This window comes from Eschrichtius robustus, chromosome 7, assembly GCF_028021215.1.
Source record: "Eschrichtius robustus isolate mEscRob2 chromosome 7, mEscRob2.pri, whole genome shotgun sequence".
Classification (NCBI taxonomy): domain Eukaryota; kingdom Metazoa; phylum Chordata; class Mammalia; order Artiodactyla; family Eschrichtiidae; genus Eschrichtius; species Eschrichtius robustus.
In genome coordinates, this window is record NC_090830.1 from 110,723,711 (window position 1) to 110,748,079 (window position 24,369).

A 24,369-nucleotide genomic window follows, 5' to 3' on the forward strand; every position below is an offset into this window, starting at 1 on the left:
TCTCAAAAACTTCTAAGAATGTAAAGGGATCCTGAGATCAAAAAGTTTGAGAAATGCTACTACCAACAATAGTCTGTACCACTGGATTCATTTATAAACGATGAAGAATATATTCATGGCCACTATAGTCCTTTGAATAGATGGATCTAATTTCTCACACCAAATTATATTCAATATCAAAAATCGAACAAAGAAAGAAATCTTCAGGAATGGGTTGGAAGTGCAGGGTGTGGACAACAAACTGTTCATTTATTTTCTCCAGAGCCCTTCTTTTTTTTTTTTTTAAACATCTTTATTGGAGTATAATTGCTTTACAATGGTGTGTTAGTTTCTGCTTTATAACAAAGTGAATCAGCTATACATATACATATATCCCCATATCTCTTCCCTCTTGCGTCTCCCTCCCACCCTCCTTATCCCACCCCTCTAGGTGGTCACAAAGCACCAAGCTGATCTCCCTGTGCTATGCGGCTGCTTCCCACTAGCTATCAGTTTTACATTTGGTAGTGTATATATGTCCATGCCACTCTCTCACTTTGTTAGAGCCCTTCTTGAACTCTCCTTATCCTGAAAATACATCATAATGAAATCTTAGAAGAATGTTCTAGTAATCGGCAGTTTGTTTTTGAAAATAACCAGTAGTTCCAATATTGTTGTTTCAGGCTATCTTCACAAAATATAATCTAAACAGTTAGCATCTGCCTTATTATTGAAGAAGGTGAGGCAAGGATTTGCCCCAGTTAAAAAATTACCCTATAGTTTTGCAGCAAATTGTTTTGCAGCAAACTTTTAATTATCTGATTATGAACTATTCATTTTGTAGATTATCAGTTTTAATTTTTTTAACTAGCTCCACGCTTCTAACTTCCTTTTGTCCTCTAATTTCTTCTCTCAAAATATTTATTCCATTCGTCCTTACTCTTTGCTACCTCATCCAACTCCCATCATCTCACTCTTTTAAACCTCGCCCCAGACACTGTCTCTTCCAGTCTACCAAATGATTCATGCCAAACTAAGATTACAAATGTACCCATTTTATCATATCCCTCCCCTGCTCAAACGTTTACCATGAAGGCTTCTTCCTACCGCCTAAGGCTTCTACTCTAATAATCCTATTCTTACTACCTGAAATATATTAAAAAAAATAAGTTTGCTGTGGACACTCTCCAAAGAGGTTTAGTTAACTAAGCTACCAAAAGGCTACTCTTATGTTTTCACCTCAGTGCAAACTGGTATTCACATCCAGTCACAACCTCCCCTGGCCCCATCCCCAGATATCCAATATTATCTCACCTCTGAGACCCTATTCCACACAAGGGGACTTTCATTGTCTCCTATAGAAGCCTCTCCATCTGGAACCTCAGCATGCTTCCCTGATAAACCTTAGAAGCCTACACACATCTTGGCCATCTGTAGCCTACTAAAGAAATTATCACTTATATCAACAATTTTGACACTTGTATTTTTATATACTACACAGCTTCTAATGTAAGATTTTGCATTTACTGGTAGGCACCCAATACATTTTCACTGATTTCATACTGTTTTGCTTAGATGTCCCTGAAAATAGGGTCTTGGTCCTGTATTTCTATTTTCCTTTAATTTCTGATTCAATAACCATTGGTCAGAGCTTGGGGTCCTGAGAATTACAAGTGACTTTTCCCCCCACTAGTTCTAAGGCCATTACATCAGGACCACAGAGGGAATTCACTGGAGACATGGCTACTGTTCAGACACAGTAGGTCTTTTGGCGATTAAGAATAAAAGCGTGGTCCATTAGCCGCGCCCCGGCGGTTGCCGAGGCCGGCGCGGTGGAGTTGCAAAAGCTGCGGGTGCGGAGGAGCTGTGGAGCCGACCCCGCGAGCCGGGAGCATGAGGACCTGGTGTCTGTGTCAGATTTTTACCTGCGGGTCGGATTCTCGTCCTTATGAAATAGTCAAACAGCCTCACCATGCACCAGAAGAGTATAAACCAAAGCAGGGGGAGATTGATCTTGGTACTACCTACAAACGGCATCTTAATTCTTATAAAGTGCAGCGTGTGGCAATAGCTCGGCCTTTGGAGAGACAAGTTAAAAAAGGAAAGTTGGATACTGTCCCAACCTATAAAGAGTCATTGTGGATGGAATGGGGGAAATACAGATACAGAAACCTACAAAGAAAGAACAAGGAATATATGGATGTTCTGTCGCTAATCATCTCGGTTCGGATGTGGAAAGTTCTTCTGTGCTGTATGCAGAGGCACCTGTCATCTTGTCTATTGGAAGAAATATCACCAGACCGGAGCACAGCCATCTCTCCGTCGTGACTGGAGGCATCGTGGAAGCACCCCAGCGAGCAAACGTGACCATCCAATGTCCTGTAAAAGTGGATCCCTGTTGTTGCAGAATGCTTCCCTTGAAAGTGAAGGAACCTACGTCTGTACAGCCACCAATGCTCTTGGAAAGGCGATGGCATCATCCATCCTCCACTTGCTGGAGACTTTCTGGGAGCTTGGTAGCTGGACACATTGTTCGGCCACTTGCGGCCACTTGGGAGCCCGAGTTCAGAGACCCCAGTGTGTAATGGCCAACGGGCAGGAAGTGAGTGAGGCCTTCTGTGAGCACCTCCAGAAGCCGCTGGCTGGGTTCCAGCCCTGTAACATCTGGGACTGCCCCTCGAGGTGGTTCACTGGCACGTGGTCAGAGTGCTCTGTGTCTTGCGGTGAAGGATTCCGCAGTCGGCAAGTGACCTGTAAGCGCACGAGAGCCAATGGAACTGTGCAGGTGATGCCTCCGAGAGCATGTGCCCCCAGAGAGAGGCCTCTGGGAAGAAGACCCTGCTCCAGTCACCCGTGTGTTCAAGGGCTTACTGAACCAGGGAACCAGCTGTTCTGATTAACTCCAAGCACTACATGGCTACACACTTGTCTCACTGGAAAATGCACAGCCCCAATTCTGTGCAGGGACGACGCAAAGCAGAGTGTGATACATCTTTCTGGAGCATCAAGTTTACTAACTAGAATTGGAAGAACCAAGGAGTTCTTGGAACAAGAACTATCCCCCTCCCCCACCAACACGGAAGACAGAAGAGTAGGGGAGGGGAGACGTGCCCCAGGAATGACAGTCCAGTCTCTGAAGTTTCACCCAGGTGGGGGTTGAGGGGCAGACCTGCAGCCATAGTGGCCTCGCTTTCGGTCGCCCGGGCTGCTCCGGACCATCCTCTGAGCTGGCCAGGGTCTTGGATACGATGCTTCTGAAGGCCGTGCAGAGAACACACTCATCTTCCACTGGACCGGGCCCCAGGGAGCGCGACGGCCTGACCTTCCTGCCTCGGTCATCCATGGGGTTCACATGGGCTCACTTTATTATGGCGCCTCTTGCTGGGCAGCTTGCTACAAAGATGTTTTAAAATAAAGTTCCAGATTCTCCCAGCCACCCCTTGCTTTTTCTGGCTGTGGCCAGAGAGAGTGGATGAGGACACACTCTCAGGCTGCCCAGTGTGGGAGGACCTTCCAGTGTTGGACACACCCAGGGGGCAGCTGGTTCCCTCTGGGGCTCCAATCCTGCTGCTGCTGGAGGTGGATGTCCCAGTGCCACACTGGGGGGCTGGGCTGGGGGTGGCAGTCCTCGACTCCAGGCTGGGTGGGGGACAGGCAGACTCACTGGTCTTCTGCCCTGCCTGCTGGTCTTCCTGCAGCTGCACATTTTTTCTCTGGTAGAGCCACCTGGTTTGCAGGGAGGACACCACAGGGCTTGGAGAAGGCTCAAGTTCACTGCCACTGAGGTCCCCGCAAGAGAAGGGCTTCACAGTTATGATGGAGACCCCCACCTTGGGTTTCACGGAGCTCACACTGCCTGTTCCAGTGTCCTGGATCTGGTTGCAAGTCAAGCCCGGAGTCCTCACCATTGTCACCTCCAGGTCCTCTTCACAGGGTGGCTGGAGTGGCTCCTTCTGGCCCATGTTCACCCATGGATGCCTCACGAGGTCAGGTAAGGTGCCTCTGTCACTGGGGTTGAGGGCAATCATTTTTTGTAATAGATCCCTTATCTCCAAAGACAGATAAGGTGGGATGGGGTACTGCCCTTGTAGGATTTGCTTCCGCAGCTCCTGGAAGTCTTTTCCCACAAAGGGCCGGGACCCAGTTACCATGGTGTAGAGCACTACTCCCAGGCTCCACACGTCCACTGCAGGGCCGCTGTAGCTCTGCCCCAGGAGGAGTTCCGGGGCAGCATAAGGGACTGTGCCGCAGATCGTGTCCAGTAGGCCAGTGTCATCACACTTGTTGCTGAGGCCAAAGTCTGTAAGTTTGATATTCATGTTGGAATCAAAGAGGAGGTTCATTGGCTTTAGGTCCCGGTGCACGATGCCCCTCTGGTGGCAGTGCTGCAGGGCAGAGACCAGCTGCTGGAACGGGCCTCGGGCCTCCGCCTCTGTCATACGGCCATGGATCTTCAAATAGCGGTACATGTCCCCCCCACTGAGGTACTCCATCACCAGGAAAAATGTCTCCTCCGTGTCAATCACCCCCAGCAGTTTTACAATATTGGGGTGATTCAGAGCCTTCATACTGCACACTTCCCGGGAAAGTGCCTGGACACTTGAGAAGTTCTGACGCCTTTTCTTAATGACCTTGACAGCCACCTGTGTCCCGGTCAGAGTGTGCCGGGCCAACTTCACTTTACCGAAGGTGCCTTCACCAATGGTGCAGAGGATCTCGAAGTCATCAATATGAGCCTCCTTGTCAGCAGAGTTGGCTGTGAGGCCCTGCATCACGGTGATCTGCTAACTACACTGACTGACAGCACTACCTAGCAATGCTAACTACGCTAACTAACAATGCTAACTGTACTAACAGGGCTAAGTGTGCTGTCTCTACTAACAACGCTAACTACGCTAACTGTACCAACAGCGCTAACTAGTACTAACTACACTAACTATGCTAATAAACTATTAACTATACCAACTGTGCTAACTATACGAACAATACTGACTATGCTAACTGTAGAAAGAAAAATGAGACAAATAAAAAAGAGTAGAGAAAAGAGAAAAAAAAATCAACAAAATGGCAGAAACAAGGAAAAAACAAGCTAACTGTAGGTCCAAGGCCGTCAGGTCACCAAAAGCAGCTTCCTGGGCTCTGAGGACCAAAAACCTGGGCCCAGCTTTCTCTTTTACAGGGCTTTGTGAAGTACATCACAGTGGTGCACTCTGAGGTCAGAGCAAGAAATGGACCCATCACAGCTGGGGATAAACCACAGTGGTTTTCTCACTTTTTGAGTTCAAAGCCCCTTTACACTTAGGAAAAAGGATCCCAAAGAAATTTTTCTTCACGTGTGTTATTAGATATTGGTATTCACTTTGTTATAAATTAAAATCTGTAGGATACTTCAGTGGCCTTTTTATTTCTAGTTTGAAAGTGTGTAATAATTTTAAAGACCTCATAATGTCTACACTTGAAATATTCAATTCCTTTTCCTTAAATTCTGGTCTCAAAATAATGTTACAACTTAACTGACTTCACGATACTATACAAAATGTTCTGTTGCATAATGCATGATAAAGTACATTATGAAAGTCTATGAAGCTGAGAGAAGATTTCCCAGGAAGGTAGGTCATGAGCAGATTTCTCATCAGGAGCCTCGGAGGCCAGATGGCATGGCTCAATGTACTTGAAGTGTTGAAGGAAAGAAACCGTCAACCAAGAATCCTATATCTAGCAAAACTTTCCTTCGAAAATGAGGGAGAAATCAAGACATTCCCAGTTAATCAAGAGTTGAGAGAGTTCTTAACCACCAGACCCGCCTGCCACAGGGAGTTCTTCAGGTTGGAGTCAAGGACCCTGGACAGTAACTCAAAGCCTTATGAAGAAATAAAGACCTCTGGTAAAAGTAGATAGACGGGCGATGAGAAAAGCCAGTACTATTGTAACTAAGGTTTGTAGCTCCACTTTTTGTTTTCTGTTTGATTTAAGAGACTAATATATAATAAAACACACACATACAAATCAACAACAACAACCAAAAAAAGGATAAAAGCGTGGGCTTCCCTGGTGGCACAGTGGTTAAATCTGCCTGCCAGTGCAGGGGACACGGGTTCAAGCCCTGGTCCGGGAAGATCCCACATGCCGCGGAGCAACTAAGCCCATGTGCCACAACTACTGAGCCTATGTTCTAGAGCCCGCGTGACACAACTACTGAGCCCGCATGACACAACTACTGAAGCCTGTGTGCCTAGAGCCTGTGCTCTGCAACAAGAGAAGCCACCGCAATGAGAAGCCCGCGTACCACAACAAAGAGTAGCCCCCGCTCGCCAAAACTAGAGAAAGCCAGCGTGCAGCAACGAAGACCCAACGCAGCCAAAAAGAAATTAATTAATTAAAAAAAAAAAGAATAAAAGCGTGCCAAAACTCCCACTCTCCTGGCTTTGAAATGAACTGTCTTTCCTTCCTTCCTTCTTTCCTCCCTCCCTCCCTCCCTTCCTTCCTTCCTTCCTTTCGGCTGCATTGGGTCTTCATTGCTGCATGCGGGCATTCTCTAGTTGCGGCGAGCAGGGGCTACTCTTCGTTGCGGTGTGCGGGCTTCTCATTGCGGTGGCTTCTCTTGTTGTGGAGCACGGGCTCCAGGCGCGCAGGCTCGGTAGCTGTGGCTCGCGGGCTCCAGGGTGCAGGCTCAGCAGTTGTGGCGCCCAGGCTTAGTTGCTCCGCGGCATGTGCGATCTTCCCGGACCAGGGATCGAACCCTTGTCCCCTGCATTGGCAGGCGGAGTCTTAACCACTGCGCCACCAGGGCGGTCCCTGAACTGGCTTTTTTAAACCTGCAGAATTAGAATATTTTCTTGTTTTACCAAATCTTCATGAAACCCTTATAATAGGGTTTGTTTTCCTATTTTCAGTTGGGTGACTGTTTTTTTCCTTTCCTTCTTTCTTTTTTTTTCTTTTGGCCATGCCACACGTCTTAGTTCCCTGACCAGGAATCAAACCCATGTCCCCTGCACTGGAAGCACAGAGTCTTAACCACTGGACTGCCAGGGAAGTCCGAAAACAATTTTGTTTGTTTTTATTTTGGCCGTGCTGTGCGGCTTGCAGGATCTCAGTTCCCCAACCAGGGATCGAACCCGATCCATGGCAATGAAAGCCTGGAATCCTAACCACTAGGCCACCAGGTAACTCCCTGGGTGACTGTTTTGATAAGCTTTATTACCTGGCAGATTGTCATTCTGTTGATTATTTCTACATAATAAAGGTTTTGTTTTTTTTTTAAAGTCATAATTTAGGCCCTGAAAAGCACTTTAGAGATAATTTTGGTGAACACTTTTATTTTATAGCCATTACTGAGTTTTTTGCATTCCTATGCCTTAGGAATAGAGGCTGCTTAGTGATCATTTCTAAACTTCAAAAACAACAATATGAGGAACTCCTGGAATAGAGTGACCAAATTTTGAGAACAAAAAAATAGGAAGTGGGGTGACTCTTAGGGTCAGTCTGAGCCTTTTGCTTATGCATGATTAATCCCAGCCACCACGCTGCTTGTTTCTTCTGGTTAGGTTTTTTTATTCGAATGAGAAATGCATTAAGAATAAGATGATAAGAAAGAATGAATGTCCTAGAATCTGAATATAAGTAGTTTGACTCTGCAGTATAAAGTCCCTCACTGAAATCTTCTGCCCAGGGACTCTGTACTCTATGCAGACCAACCACTCTTTACCTGGGTTTCCACATGAGCCATATCAGAACCTTAATCCTGATATCTCACACACATGGCACCACAGATTTATGACACAGTGCTTTAACTGATAATTATCACTTATCTATTTATTTGTAAATAAATTTATCAATTTAATTTTCATTGGTCTTTTCTGGGGGTTGAGAGGTGGCCTAGAAGCATGAGCTTATAGGCAAGGGATAAGCATTCTGTGTTGTGTCAGGCAGTTAAATATTTCATTGCTCCCACTAATTTTTTTTCTCCCCTCTTTCTCTGCCTTTTCCTTGTTGTTTTGTTTTGTTTTTTGTTTTTTCTCTCTTTTTCCCCCTCTTTATTTTCTAGGACAGCACCTACATTGATCTAAGAGACAAACTTGTTTCTGAATTTAATTACAACTCAAAATACAGGGAACAGACCAAAACAAATGGAAAGCTTTGGGAAAAGGAGAAAGGGTGACACCTGCTGGAAGAACCACTGGTGGTCTGGATTCCAAATAGAATCTCCCAGGGAAAATGTACATACACACAAAACTTCACATAATTATCAGGAAACAAGGTCCCCCGAAGCACATCCATGAACCCCAAGAATCCCAGGTTGAGAATAATAAAATAGCTAATCTTTATTGAGTGCTTACCCTCTGCCAGATGCATTACATGTATAACCTCATTTAATCCTCACAACTACCCTGATGTAGGTATTATTATTTGTAGTCAAGGAAACTGAGGCCAAGAGAACTTAAGTAATAGTATAGAATCACAGTTATTGAGTTGTGAAGTTGGATTTAAATCTAGGGCTATCAGAATTCTTGTCCCCTAAACTATATTGTCTGCCCTAAATACATATATATTTTTAATAATATAATTTTATAGTTAAAATACGTAATTTTTTCTCTTATAAATCTCGATATTTCTGAAAGGTTAAGTAAATAACAACTAAAGGCAACATGGTAAAACAAAACAGATCTCAAACATTATCCCACATGCTCTTAAAGGTTTCCAAATCCCTCCTGACATGTATTAAATCACAGAAGAGGAGAAGCTTCACTGCTACACTGAAGGACCAAAGGAAAGGCAAAGAAACAACAGGGAACTAGATTAATAGTACTAGAGGACAGGGATAAAGGAATGTATATACTCATGAGCGGAGACACTGATCTAATGGAAAAAGCAGAAGGGCCATTTTCAGTCTAAGAAGTAGAAGGGCCATTCCAAGCAGGAGACTTGAAAATCAGGAAGCCTAGATTCAAGTCATAAACTATATATAGTATAAAACAATACTTTCATTTTTTTTAGTGATTTTGTTTCTAACTAGTAAAATATCTGTTATATATATAGAAAACAAGAGAAATTAAAATCATTTCTGTGTCTCAGGCTAAACTTCCCAGAAAAAGACAAATTGTGTAGATACACCTACTTGCCCCATCCTCAAAGGCTATTATGTTCAAATCGGAAGACATACAGAGCTTAAAGATGCGAACAGCATAGAAGGAAAGAGAGCTGAACAGTCAATGTGGTTACTGGCAGCACAGTATCACAGAAGATAAAACCACTAATAATTAGTACATCTCTTTCTATTCTCTCTTTTCCTATGTATCCCCCCTGCCCTGCAGCCTCTTCTTTTGAGCTCTGCTTATGTTTTTCAGCTCCGCAGCCTTAACTTGTTAAAAGATAGTCAAGGTAAGATCTACAGACTCCAGGACCCAGCCTGACCTTGAGTCAGTCTTGGTAGAGGTGACTTGTGGCTGAAAGGTCCACACCAGGGTCTTCCTGAGAATCTCAGGTGGCTCTGGGATTCCTGAGGTGGAATTTAACTTCAAATCAAGTTCAGAACACATCATTCCAGTCTTCCCAGGAGAGGCATTCAGCAGAAAATCTGTTTAGTACCTAAGACTTGACTACGCAAGATATATCATGAAGCAAAAAAACTAATTCCAGAAGCCACTTCCTCAAATTCCTCAAATGTTGTAGACATACTGTATATTCCCACATAGTACATTGTTATACACAGTATTTGCTCCAGGAACCAGGTGCAGGAAAAAACAATGCCAGGCCACCCACATCCTCTGCACAGCTCTGGTGGAGGCCACTGTGCTTTGGCCCTTTCTCCACGCCCTCTGACTGGTCTGACGTGGACTCAGCCCTCCTCTGGGAGAGCTGTGAGTAGGGACAGATATGAGGCTCCCTACTATAACATCTTCATCTATTTCTGTCTGTCTTCCCAACGCGGATTAGCAAAAAAGCACACAGAACAGAGGTAGAGGCTTAGTGTAAAGTGAAGGCAAGAAACTCTGAAAGCTGATTTTGAGGATTAAGGTCAAAGTCCAATATTCCTTTCTTCTCACTGACTAAGGGTTAGGGACTTTGCTAGGTCTCTCTCCCCACCTCTGCACTCTCTCTCTCCCATATGTGTACACGGTTTAAGAAATTAAGCCTATCCCTTTAGTGCCATACTCAAAAGAGTAAGTAACAATAGTAATAACATACCTAATAAATTATACAATTTTGATGACTGTTGTGAGTCATCGTAAAATTGCACTGATCATAAGCTTCAGTTTGTGGAACACTACTGGCTTCTGTGCTCATGCAGAAATGTATGGACTTAATCAAGTACATGTGCCGAAACGGTTTAGTCACTCTTTAGACGTTCATATGTCTATCAGAGTGTAAGAAGTGAGAAATACTTGGAATATCACTGAGACATGGCTATGACCATCCGTTTTAAACCACTTCCTTTTAAACTGGTTCTGATGAGAACTTTAATAACATTACCTAATCGTTGAATAGCAATGGGGCTGTTTTGCATCTCTCTCTTAATCTGCATACCGTAATTCCTGCTCTACTATTATGCATTAATAAATAGTATGTTGTTAGCAAAGTCATATCAATTTTTACGGGAAAAAAAGATAACTGTAGTCTGAAGTGTAGCTACAACCTGGGGCAGTAGAAAGAGAATACTGGACTTACAAATAATCAGGTGATGTAACTTCACATTCTGAGGCCAAAACTTCTCAACTGCAGGTAACATTCTTTGAATCTCATTCGCATTATTATTATCATTTTTTTTTTTTGGTAAGTGGAGGAAGTCATTTTCATTATTTTTAAAATGCAGTTAATAATACCCACTTTGCTACCTGCCAGGTCTGTGCTGAGAATGAAATGAGAATGTATTTGTGAGAAAAAAATGCTGTGGAAATTATGAAATGCTACTCAAATACAAGGCATTATTATTGTCAGCACTATCTTGGTATTATTGAAGACTCTCTAGAGGTTAGTCACTTATAAAAATTCAAAAAAAAGATCTAGTTGTCAAAATGGACTGACTCCACCAATCTTATTTTAAACAGTCTACTCTTGGATGATCAACTTACCTCGATGGAGGGAAAGGCTGTTCAATTCTAGGGATGTAAATTCACAGACACAGACAAACAGTCTCTCGCCCTCTTTTAGACTGGGAATGGTAACAACTTCCACAAAACTGCTGGGGAACTGTCCTGAAAATAAAAGCAAACATTTCCAATATTAAAATTCCTTTTTTTCTGTCTGTGTACCAGGACAAAAAACTTTCTTCTGAGCCCATTTATAAACCCTGAATTGAAAACTCACTGAGTACTCATCGCTGGAGAATATATTGTAGAAAACGTGCAGTGCACAAAATTAGGTGCATGCAGAACACAGAGAGTGCAATTCAATTCAATGAGCATTTATTGGGTGCCACTCTATCAAAGGCACACTGCAGAGGGGAAAATGAGTAAGACAGTCTTGGCTCTGAAAGATCTTAAAATTTGATTCAGACATAAAATCTAATTCAGACATAAACAATAATTCAGTTTGAAATCCAGTGTCACATCCTAGGTACACAAATTGCTATGGAAGTTCAGAGAAGGTAGGAAATGGGTCAGGAAGAAAATGAAAAATTTTATGAAAAAGACTACAGTTGAATCTGAAGATTGGCAGGGTTTTAACAGGTAATAGTAGACAAACAGGACCTGTCAGTTGGAAAGCATCGTAAAGTTTAGTTGATTCCACCTTCTAACTATCTCTTGCATCTGTCTACTTATCTCCAGATTCACCACCTCGGTCCAAGCCATCAACACCTCTCACCTGGATTACTGCAACCACTTCCCATCCCACCTCCCTGTCTTTGGTTTTGCCCTTTCCTATCATTCTTCAATCTGCAGCACTGAGCTTTCTAAAAGACAAATCTGATTGGGTTTAAAGCACATTTACAGTATCCTGTTTCCATAACTCCTTTCCATGGCATGCGCTGTCCTCCATGATCTAGCTTCTGCTCATCTCCCCACGCCATCTCCCCCCGCTCAACCATTCACACTTCATGCCAGACTGAACTTTCTCAGTCCCTCCATGTTCTTTCTCTCTCATTCCAGGGCCTCTGAATAAGCAGTTCTCTCTGCCTATCCTCTTTGCCTTGCTAACTCCTACTCACCATTTTTATCTCACCTGAGATGCCACTTCTACTGGGAAATAATCTATTATCTCCCAAATGTGGCTTAAGTATCAATAAGAGTCTGTTCTAAGGACTGTATGATATACTCCAGCCCAGACTTCCATAAATATATATAAGTTAAAGATTGGATTTAACATAGATGCATAGTGTGGGGGAAAAACTTCCAGCCTTCCCTTGGCAAATTCATAAAAGAAACTGGTGCTAACGTGTTTTCAAGAATAGAAAAAAGGAAACCAGGTGCATGGAAAGTGGGAGTTAACTGCATCTAGGGTAGAGGGCAGATTTAATAAATTTTGGACACCCACGAATCTAGGAGGGCAGCTGGTACCTAACCATGTCAACCTTTTAAAGGAACCAGTTAAGGAGAGACGCAGTGATAACAGATATTCTCTCCTTGCTGGTAGAAACCACAGTAAACACACACAGAAAACACAAAAGGATCTGAAGTGTATTTATTGGGCTTCCCATTAAACCTTTATTTTTAATATGGAAAGAAGGAAGGGTCTGTGGTCTATTTTGTACGTGAGGAATTATGAACCTCTTACCTGTCACATCCTCTTTCTTTCCTAGAAGCCAAAATTCATCCACCACTGCCAACACCTCAATAACATCTCCCACAAAGAGTGGCAGTTCTTCTGATACGCTAGGGCAGAAGTCAAAGATGGCTCGAACCACTGAGCCGGCCTCCATCTTTTATAACCTGGAAAGAAAGGTGGAAAGAAATGGGAAGGCATAAGTATTTAAGACACTGTAATATATATTGGTATCTTGAGAATTATCATTAAGATATAAAGTATCTTATTAATAATAAATTATTATTAAGATATAAAGTTTATATAAGACTACTTATAATGAAGTCAAAGCTAAGCAAATAAGAAGTTTGTGCTTTTAAAAAATCAAAATACTGTCTCATTTCTTTAAAAACAATAATTTCCTCATACGTTTTCATTTAATTCTCCAAGTCATTCTGGAATTGAAAAAAAAAGTGACCTATAGCTATGTGGAATAGAAAACATGTAACTTGGAAATGTAGACTTTCCAATATGCTTGAAGAAGGCAATATGGGAATTAACATTTTTAAGGTACGAGGCAAGAGGGTACTCTTAAAATATGGTATTTAAAAAGTAGGGATTTTAAACATGGCATTTCATCTATTCCCCATAACTATCTTTTTTTTTGCTTATCTTTTTCCCTTTGTATTTCCCCATGTATTTTATTTATATTATTTCTTCTTCAAGTTTTATTGAGATATAATCGGCATACAGCTCTGCATAAGTTTAAGGTACAAAGCATAATGATTTGACTTACATACAATATGAAGTGATTATCACAATAAGTTTAGTGAATGTCCATCATCTCATACAGATACAAAATGAAAGAAAAAGAAAAAAATGTATTTTTCCTTATGAGGATGGTTCTTAGGATTTACTCTCTTAACAACTTTCATACATAACATACAGCTGTGTTAATTATATTGATCGTGCTGTACATGCCATCCCTAGTACTTATTTATCTTATAACTGGGAGTTTATACCTTTTGACTGTCTTTGACCAATTCCCGCCCCTCCGCCCGCCCCGCCTCTGGTACCCACAAATCTGATCTTTTTTTCCATGAGTTTGTTTGTTTGTTTATTTTTGAAGTATAGTTGACCTACAACACTGTCAGTTTGTTACACAACTTAGTGATTCAATATTTCTATGCATTTCAAAATGATCACCACGATAAGTCTAGTTATGATATGTCACCATACAAAGATATTAGTTATTAACTATATTCCCCACACTATACCGTGACTCGTTTATTTTACAACTGGAGGTTACTTCTTAAACTCTCTCACCTATTTCTTTCCTCCCCTCACCCCCCTCCCTTCTGGCAACCACCTGTTTGTTCTTTGTATCTATGACTTTTTTTGTTTTATGTTTGTTCATTTGTTTTTTAGATTCCACATATAAGTGAAATCATACAGTATTTGTCTTTCTCTGACTTATTCATTTAGCAGAACACCCTCTAGGTCCATCCATGTTATTGAAAATGACAAGATTCCATTCTTTTTTTATGAATAATATTCCATTGGCATGGAATATTCCATTCCATCTTCTTCATCCATTCATCTATTAATGGGCACTAAGCTTGCTTCCATAGCTTTTGTAAATAATGCTGCAATGAACACAGGCATACATATATCTTTCTGAATTAGCTTTCTTCAGATAAATACCCAAGAGTGGAATTGCTGGATCATATGGTAGCCCTATTTTTAATTTTTTGAGGAAACTCCATACTGTTTTCCATAGTGTTTGTACCAATTTACATTCCCACCAACACTGCATAAGGTTTCCCTTTTCTCCACATCCTCGCCCACACTTGTTATTTATTATCTTTAACAGCCAATCTGACAGGTATGAGATGACATCTCACTGTAGTTTTTATTTGCATTTCCTTCCTGTGCCTGTTGGCCACCCGTATGCCTTCTTTGGAAAAATGTCTAGATCCTCTGCCTGTTTTTTAATTGTGTTGCTTGTTTTTTTGACGTTGAGTTGGATATATCATTTGCAAATATCTTCTCCCATTCAGTACGTGGCGTTTTTGTTTTGTTGATAGTTTCCTTTGCTGTACAAAAGCTTTTTTTTAATATAAATTTATTTTATTTATTTTATTTTATTTTTGGCTGCATTGGGTCTTGTTGCTGCGTGCGGGCTTTCTCTAGTTGTGGCGAGTGGGGGCTCCTCTTTGCTGCGGTGCATGGGCTTCTCATTGAGGTGGCTTCTCTTGTTGCAGAGCATGGGCTCTAGGTGTGCGGGCTTCAGTAGTTGTGGTGCACAGGCTCAGTAGTTGTGGCTCACGGGCTCTAGAGCACAGGCTCAGTCGTTGTGGCGCACGGGCTTAGTTGCTCCACGGCATGCGGGATCCTCCTGGACCAGGGCTCGGACCCATGTCTCCTCCATTGGCAGGTGGACTCTCAACCACTGGGGGAAGTGATTGAGAGCTTTTTAATTTGGTGTAGTCCCTCCCCACAGCTATCTTAAAGATGAGGGTACTGAGGCTCAGCAAGTTAGAAAATTTGTTCAAGATCACAGAGCTTATAGCAGCAGGGCCAGGATTCAGACTGAGTGCATTCCGGCCTCTAACTACTGAGACTGTGCCTGTAAAAAAAACAATTTGACCTGAAGAACAGCAGCAGGACCCTACCTCAGTGGCCCAGATTTAAAATGCATTGAAAAAGACAAATCCATAAAAAGAACAAGAAAGGGCTATGTAGATGGTGCCTCCAGACAAGCTTTAGTACACTATACCAGATCAAGAGTGTGTTTTCAGTTCAAAGACGCCTACGGCCCAAACTTGCATACTATCTTATGGTGTCTGTGCTGTAATAAGACAATGTGTCTGTTACTTTGTGTCAAGGGAGCCTAAGGATATGTTAAGCAATAGAAAGGGAGGCAATAAATAGAGGGCATATGCCATCAGCCATGATTACCTTCAGCCATGATTACCTTACACTTCTCCAGGGTCTTTTGCAAGGAGTGGCAGAAGATCTCCAGAGTGTCCAGGCCCCAAGCCTATTTTTCTTTATTTGCCTCAAGTATCATTTGGTGTTAGTAGAGATGAGGATTCTAACTTTCATCTCACATATAACTATAAACAACATCAAAAAGCACTAAGTGCCTAATTACAAAAAAGGATAGTTATAGCTCTAAGTTTACAGTCTACGAATGATGTGGACAAACATTTAGGCACATAATAAACTGTTCAGTCTGTTAATGTGAAGGGCCTATAAGATTTTAATGGCGCATGCAACACACATATTACATATTTAATTTGAACTGTTGAGTAAAAAGAGCTTATCTTTGCGTTACTGAAACTTTTTTTCCTATAATGATATGACTTGGGTACACAATGGAGAAGCGAAGTAGCTAGTACCGTTCCCCACATCCTCTCCCACCTCATATTTTCTTTAAGTATTAAAAAATATATATAATTAAAATCTCACACCGAGGAGGCAGCATAATGTGAATGCAAAGTACGAGGCTCCTTGAGTCAGAGAAATCAAGGTTCAAATCCCAGCTCCACTAGTTATTAGCTTTTTCACCTTGGATATATTACTTAAACTCTTTGGGCTTCAGCTTCCTTTTTCAGAAAAATGGAGATAATCATACTTTCATAATAAGCATCAAGAGGATGATGATAATGATAAAAATAATTATACTAATGCCTAACATTTATTGAGCACTTACTATGTGCCATGCATTGTACTATGAATTCCCTCATTGAGTTCTCACAACAACCCTATTGTATATAATTGGTTCCCATTTTGCAAGTGAGGATACAAGCTCAGAGAGGTTATATAACCTGTCCAGGTCACAAAGTCAGTCAGACATGGAATAGGAACCCAGATCTGCCTGTCTCCAAAGACTTAACCAGTATGCTAATAGTGTGAAAGGACCTAAGCCAGCACCTAGGTGCTCAATAAATGTTAGCAGTTATTACTAAACATCATTCCCATAATCAGCTACAAGATCAAATCTGTGCCACCAATACAGCATCACCAGAATGTGATATTTCAAGTATATAAACACTACAGAATTTACCATTTCAACACGTCAAAACGTGGTTAACTCTGACCATGTTTTAAAATAGGCACATTATATACACCCTTGCCTTCTTCAATAGAAGAAAAGACACTGAACATGAACTTAGTAAGTTCATTATTAAGACCATACCTTACTGTACTCTGCTGTAATACAAAATACCAGTACTATGTAACTTTTAGGTCTTTCTCTTTTAATGTCAGCTTTCCCTATGCTATCACTTTATTTCCTCTGTCAACTGTTCTACCTCTTTCTAAACTGTTGTTTATAATCTGCTGGGAGGTGGGAGGACCACACACACCCCACCAAAATTATTTAAAGTTTCCAGATAAATAAAAAGTAAACATGCGCCAAATGAGAGGCTAACAAACTCTTCTGCAGTGGTAAAGTACATGTGGTAGTGCTAGAGTCCTTCAACAGTTATTTTTTATGTGCTCTGAGGCCCCTTTCTTATTTTCTGGCTGTCTTCCAGACAGCTGAAGTTACCAGATGTCAAATTTCCACATAAGGGTGGTGTCATAAATATTTTTTCCCTAAAACAAACAATATTTTTCAAAACCCTTAGACATCTATAAGTTATTAAAACAATTCCTCAAGGTTGAGCCAAGGTAGATATTATTTTCCTTCTACTACTATATTTTCTCAAATTCCATCTCACTATCAGACTAAATATATACCTCATTATCTAAAGTATCAAGTAAAGAATTAGCATACGCCCCACAGGATAACTTAGAGACCTACCCTGTTACATGGAGGAGTAACTTTTGTTACTTGAAAGAGTTAAAGCTTCTCCCTGAGAACCTTCCTGCTTTACCAGAATATGACTCAGAAGCAGAGGAGGGTCTGGCTCAATAAATACTTTTACTGACTGACCTCCTACCCTATTGGAAGGAGCGTGTAATCGCTGAGGAATACACACCCTGGAAGGGTGATGAAATCAGAGCCTGGCTAAACTACATGATTTGTGGGTGAGACCAGAGAGGAGATCTTTATGTCCTCTGTTTTATGTGGAATATCATGAATTTCATCTGTCTCCTCTGTATACACTATAAAAAGCAACAATTATTGTTTTTGTCTGGGCCATTTTAGAAGCCAGGACTGGGAATTCCCTGGTAGTCCAGTGGTTAGGAGTCAGTGCTTTCACTGCCGTGACCCGGGTTCAATCCCCGGTCAGGGAACTAAGATCCTGCAAGCCGCACAGTGCAGCCAAAACAAAAAAAAAAAAAGAAAGAAAAAAACAAACCAAAAAAACACCCCAGAACATATATTTTGAAACTCAATCATAACTAGCTTATATATGAATTGTTCCACCAACTTCAGATGGAAGTAAAAAGAACTACATTGGAAATCAGAAAGCAGATGGGCTTGAGAGAAAGCAGAGGAAATAAATGCCTGTATGGCATAAAGTCTGGGACATCAGAAAGTTTGCTATGAAAACAACGTTTCTTCTCTTGCTGGTGAATGCCAGCCCTTCCACCTTTGCAGAGTCACTCTGCATTTGAGGTGTAAAGATCCTTCATTCTTCAAACCCTTACAGGACGTAAAACTCTATGAGGGAGGAGATTTTTGTCTGTTTTGTTCACTGGTCTGGAGTAATGCTCAGTGAGTAATTTTCGGTGAGCAAATGATTTTTTGAACTTTAGGAAAATACATGGAACTGTTCATATCAAAATCTCTACTTCCACTTACCTGAAACTAAAGTAACCATCTCTTCTCCACAGTTTTACCTTCCAGCTTGAGTAACAGTGTCATATAAATCTTTTAGATCAAACATTAAAATCTTGCATTTCTTCATCCTCTACAGCCCACAGACAGTAGGCTCAGCTCTCTGGCAAAGAGCTAAACCAGAACCAGAGTTCAGGTCTGTTTGACTCCAATGCCCATGTTCTTTTTACTATAAATGTTACTTCTCTTAAATCTCACTGGTTCTTCCTCCAAAATCTCTAGATTTCCTTTTTCTTCTCCTTAGTTCTCTGATATTGTATTATGAAAATCTTCAAACAGCCAAGTTGAAAGAATTTTTTTTTTCCAAATTAATTAATTAATTTATTTATTTATGGCTGTGTTGGGTCTTCGTTTCTGTGCGAGGGCTTTCTCTAGTTGTGGCAAGTGGGGGCCCCTCTTCATCGCGGTGCGCGGGCCTCTCACTATCGCGGCCTCTCTTGTTGCGGAGCACAGGCTCCAGACGCGCAGGCTCAGTAGTTGTGGCTCACGGGCCCAGTTGCTCTGCAGCATGTGGGATCTTCCCAGACCAGGGCTCGAACCCGTGTCCCCTGCATTGGCAGGCAGATTCTCAACCACTGCGCCACCAGGGAAGCCCCAAGTTGAAAGAATTTTACACCCACCACCTAGAGTCTACCATTAACAGGTTGCTGCAGCCACTTTATCACATATCATCTCTCTATCCATTTATCAATCCATGTTATTTTTTGATGCATTTCAAGTATTTTTTATTTTATCTTTGATGCATTTCAAAATAAAGCACAGACATTTCCCCCAGTACTTCAGCATATGTCTTAACTAGAGTTTATTATTTGTTTACAGTTTGTCTTCTTTTTGGGAAGTACCATTTTCCTCTCTTCTTGGCTAAAGATACAATTCTTTTCTCCCCACTCATCTGTCAGTGAACCTGGTTAATCTTTTAAACTGTCAATCTTTACATATTACACAATTGCTAAGAATTTACAAGGTTTTCCTACTCTCTATAATTCATTCACATATTCAACAAATATTAATCAAGCCAAACAGAGTCAATCAAATTCCCATGCAGGCTGAAAATTTGGCTCTGCTGGGTAGACTAATCATTTGATGACCCTGTAACCCCATATTCTTTAAATATTTATTCTCTAATTCTGTTGGTGACTGACAGGAGCATTTAAACTCTCCTCTATTGTCCTAAGCAACTCAACTCCTATCCCAAGGTATCCACCCTACACAGGACAAAATAAGACCCTGCAGATAACCTGACGACTATCTTAGAAGGAGATACTCAGGCTTATCTTTCAATGAGGGAGAGATCAAGAGAGCAGACAACTGTTTTTTTTTTTTGTTTTTTGTTTTTTGGCTGCGTTTGGTCTTTGTTGCTGCGCGCGCGGGCTTTCTCTAGTTGCAGCAAGCAGGGGCTACTCTTCATTGCGGTGTGTGGGCTTCTCATTGCAGTGGCTTCTCTTGTTGCAGAGCGTGTGCTCTAGGCGCACAGGCTTCAGTAGTTGTGGCTCGCGGGCTCTAGAGTGCAGGCTCAGTAGCTGTGGCGCGTGGGCTTAGTTGCTCGGCAGCATGTGGGGTCTTCCCGGACCAGGAATCGAATCCGTGTCCCCTGCATTGACGGGCAGATTCTTTTTTTTTTTTTTTTAACATCTTTATTGGAGTATAATTGCTTTACAATGGTGTGTTAGTTTCTGCTTTATAACAAAGTGAATCAGCTATACATATACATATATCCCCATATCTCTTCCCTCTTGCCTCTCCCTCCCTCCCACCCTCCCTATCCCACCCCTCTAGATGGTCAGAAAGCACCGAGCTGATCTCCCTGTGCTATGCGGCTGCTTCCCACTAGCTATCGGTTTTACATTTGGTAGTGTATATATATACATGCCACTCTCTCACTTTGTCCCAGCTTTCCCTTCCCCCTCCCCGTGTCCTCAAGTCCATTCTCTATATCTGCATCTTTATTCCTGTCCTGCCCCTAGGTTCTTCATGACCATTTTTTTTTTTTTAAGATTCCACATATATGTGTTAGCATACGGTATTTGTTTTTCTCTTTCTGACTTACTTCACTCTGTATGACAGACTCTAGGTCCATCCACCTCACTACAAATAACTCAATTTCGTTTCTTTTTATGGCTGAGTAATATTCCATTGTATATATGTGCCACATCTTCTTTATCCATTCATCTGTCAATGGACACTTAGGTTGCTTCCATGTCCTGGCTATTGTAAATAGAGCTGCAATGAACATTGTGGTACATGACTCTTTTTGAATTACGGTGTTCTCAGGGTATATGCCCAGTAGTGGGATTGCTGGGTCGTATGGTAGTTCTGTTTTTAGTTGTTTAAGGAACCTCCATACTGTTCTCCATAGTGGCTGTACCAATTTACATTCCCACCAACAGTGCAAGAGTTTGTGGTTTTCTCCACACCCTCTCCAGCATTTATTGTTTGTAGATTTTTTTGATGATGGCCATTCTGACTGGTGTGAGGTGATATCTCATTGCAGTTTTGATTTGCATTTCTCTAATGATTAATGATGTTGAGCATTCTTTCATGTGTTTGTTGGCAATCTGTATATCTTCTTTGGAGAAATGTCTATTTAGGTCTTCTGCCCATTTTTGGATTGGGTTGTTTGTTTTTTTGATATTGAGCTGCATGAGCTGCTTGTAAGTTTTGGAGATGAATCCTTTGTCAGTTGCTTCATTTGCAAATATTTTCTGCCATTCTGAGGGTTGTCTTTTGGTCTTGTTTATGGTTTCCTTTGCTATGCAAAAACTTTTAAGTTTCACTAGGTCCCATTTGTTTATTTTTGTTTTTATTTTCATTTCTCTAGGAGGTGGGTCAAAAAGGATCTTGCTGTGATTTATGTCATAGAGTGTTCAGCAGGCAGATTCTTAACCACTGCACCACCAGGGAAGTCCCCTGATTCTTAAATCTGCAGTGATTTTTTTTTTTTAGTGCCGCAAGGATATTTTAACACTTTCTATGGACTGAAGACCTTGGCAGGTACCTCTTAATCTATTTTTGCTCCCCTGATATACCAAGGAACATTCAAGATGATATGAGATAAGCTGTAGTTCCTGCCCCCAAGAAGCTTAGCTTAGTCCCCACCATTTCCCCAAAATATGTTCTGAGGACACCAATCATATTGCACCCAAATACAAGAGCTCTATGGTCATTATAAACCTGGGAAAGGCTATAAGCCATATTTCTCTCTTGGAGGGGTATAAAAAATAAAGACTGAGTCAATCCAGGCAAGGACCACTTTTTAATCCAGCTTTCCTAAATTTATCTGGCAAAGCACACTTTTTTCAGGTCAAACTTCAAATTTTTTAAATTGTTTCTCACCCCACTTATTCATAAATGGTCCTTGTGCAGTCCTAGCCAATCAAAATGCTCTCTGCTCCCATAAAGCACTTTCTGTCCAGAACTTGTTCTTTGTTTACATGCTGTTTCTTTTTTCCATGGTGGGTTCCACTGTCTGTCCACACATTTAAACTCTCCCCACTCTCTACTACTTCCAGATGATGCCCTTCTCTCTTGCTCAAGCCCACCTCCACCTTTCATGTCTCAGCTCCCTTGATCTTATTCACCTTGCAGATTTGTGAGACATCAGACTGGACATGTAAAAGTTACAGCCATGAGAGAGAATGTATTCATGAAAACATACTCAGAAATAAAAATAACACTTAAAAAAGTATATCATGCAACCCAAGTGTCCATCAAAAGATGAATAGGTAAACAAAATGTGGCATATACATACAATGGAATATTATTCAGCCTTAAAAAGGAAGGGCATTCTGACACATACCACACCATGGATGAACCTTGAGCATATTATGCTAAGTCACAAAAAGACAAAAACTGTGTGATTTCACTTATATGATGTATCAAGAGTAGTAAAACCCATAGAAACAGAAAGTAGAAAGGTGGTTACCAGGGGATGAGGGGAAGGAAAATGGGTACAGAGTTTCAGTTTGTGGCGATGGAAAAGTTCTGAAGATGGATGGTGGTGACTGGTTGCACAAAACTGTGAATGTACTTAACGCCACAGAACTGTACATGTAAAAATGGTAAATTCTATGTTATATATATATTTACCATAAGAAAAAAGATTTTAAAAATCTATGTCATAAAATGTGAGGGAATGTGAAAGAAGGCCTGGTAAACTTCAATAATTTTTGATAAGAAACATATCTGCAAGTCTGGACAGACTTTACAAAAAAAATCTCCTGAGATAACAAACTAAACTTTTCCCCTGATAGACGCTGATATCAAACCTGGGATAGACTGAGAACACTGAACAATAAGCCAGTGCTGGGTGTCTTCCATTTCCCCTTCCAGGTCTGTCCTCCACCCTTCTGCTCTGCTCTGTGCTCCACAAGGCTGACCCATAAGAACTGCATCAAGGTGCTCTTTTACCTATGGTTTCCAGTTGGGTTCAGTCAATGGGTGGCACCAGCAGGAGATCTGAAGGCAGAGGGATGGTGAGGTTGGGTATTTTATTCCCATGTGTCCCTCCCTGCTGGGCTGTGGGTTGGCTATATTCTTCTACTAAAGGCTACAGCCACCATCAGAAAGCCCCCTCAAAACAGCTCTTTCTCTTGGGTTAGGTAACCACCCGGTTTCTTGCCCCTGAGGTCTGGGTGGCTCACCTGCTATCCCTGGGGTACAGTACAATTCTCTGTTATTTTCCCTAAACCTGTCTATTCCATTCTAAGTGGGACCTCCTCAAATTATCCTATTTGAGTGTGCCTTCTATATTCTGCTGAGCCCTTGACAGATACATGCCCAAAAGGATTTTCTGAGTTTATGAGAACTATGCATAAAAAAATGGAGACAGAAAATATAGGAAACTATATAAAGTTAGTTTCCTAAATCTACCATTCTAAATCTAGGTGAGACATAAGAGGTAGATATATAAATTTTGAAGGCTTAAAACATGTTTAGAAAAATATTGATGCCTGGGGTCCTGTGCACCCACCCTTCAAAAAAAATCCCCACTTTCTTGACAGATTTGGTGCATCGGACCCAGACACTAAATTGTTTTGAAATTCTGAGCGATCTATTTTACTACTAGGAAAGTGGGACACAATGTGTGAGAGCTTTGAAAATTTACTATATTCTTTCAAATAGCACTGATGACACCTTGCACATTCTTCCTAATATTGCCCAATTCATAGTATAAGTCTAAATTCTGGACTTTCAGAAGAAAATTTCTGAAGGAGTTTCCTTAACTAAAAGACAGTTTCTCCTTTCTTGTTTGCTCCTACAAAGTGGGTGTGCTGGAGCATCACAGGTACATCTTTGTCAACCTGAGAAGAGATGCAAGAGGGTCCTCTTCGTAGGGCCTCTCCAGTATAGGTTCCTTCAAAGGAATATGCTTTCATGAGCATCTGGAAATTTCCTGATGTCTTGAAACTGAACTCTCCATAAAACATTTTGGGGAATGGAAATCCATTTAAAAAATTTCAAGTCCAAGCAATGAAAAGTAATATTTAACCTCAAAAGCAATTGCACAGTTCTCTTATTCTTGGCAATATAGGACTAAAAAGAATGAGCTCTTTGCTCTGGGTGAAAGGATAAGAGGTGTCAGAAAATGAAGTCTAAATCTGTTTCCGGAAGGAAATGAGAGAAGCTAGGAAAACATCATTTCCTCCTCTGGTTTATGTCACTAGAGTTCATTTTGGACAGAAGGTCAGCAGTCACTGCCAGGTGATTACTCAGAGAACTAGCAACAGATGAAGAGGAAAAGTAGAACCCATCTTGATCATGGTGGCCCCCATGAAGCTGAGCAGCATGGCCTGGGCTAACTGTCCTCCAACAAGTATCTTCTTCCAACCCACTGTGCTCTCCTGATGACAGCAGCACTGACTCACATGTACTTTGCTAAACAGGTTACGGAATGTTGGACTGTAAGAAAAAATAAA

General features: G+C 41.4%; 1 protein-coding gene across 2 annotated transcripts in view; it reads right to left on the bottom strand.

The window, feature by feature from the left end:
• DNMBP (dynamin binding protein) overlaps window positions 1-24,369 on the bottom strand; it is a 123,206-nt gene that overhangs the window by 69,761 nt on the left and 29,076 nt on the right. For both annotated transcript variants that reach the window (XM_068548358.1, XM_068548356.1), the window contains exons 2-3: window positions 12,691-12,845; window positions 11,049-11,171 (exon numbers count right to left, since the gene is read on the bottom strand). In XM_068548358.1, the coding sequence (XP_068404459.1) occupies window positions 11,049-11,171; window positions 12,691-12,835 (268 nt within the window). In that variant the 5' untranslated portion in view covers window positions 12,836-12,845. The remainder of the gene's footprint in view (window positions 1-11,048; window positions 11,172-12,690; window positions 12,846-24,369) is intronic.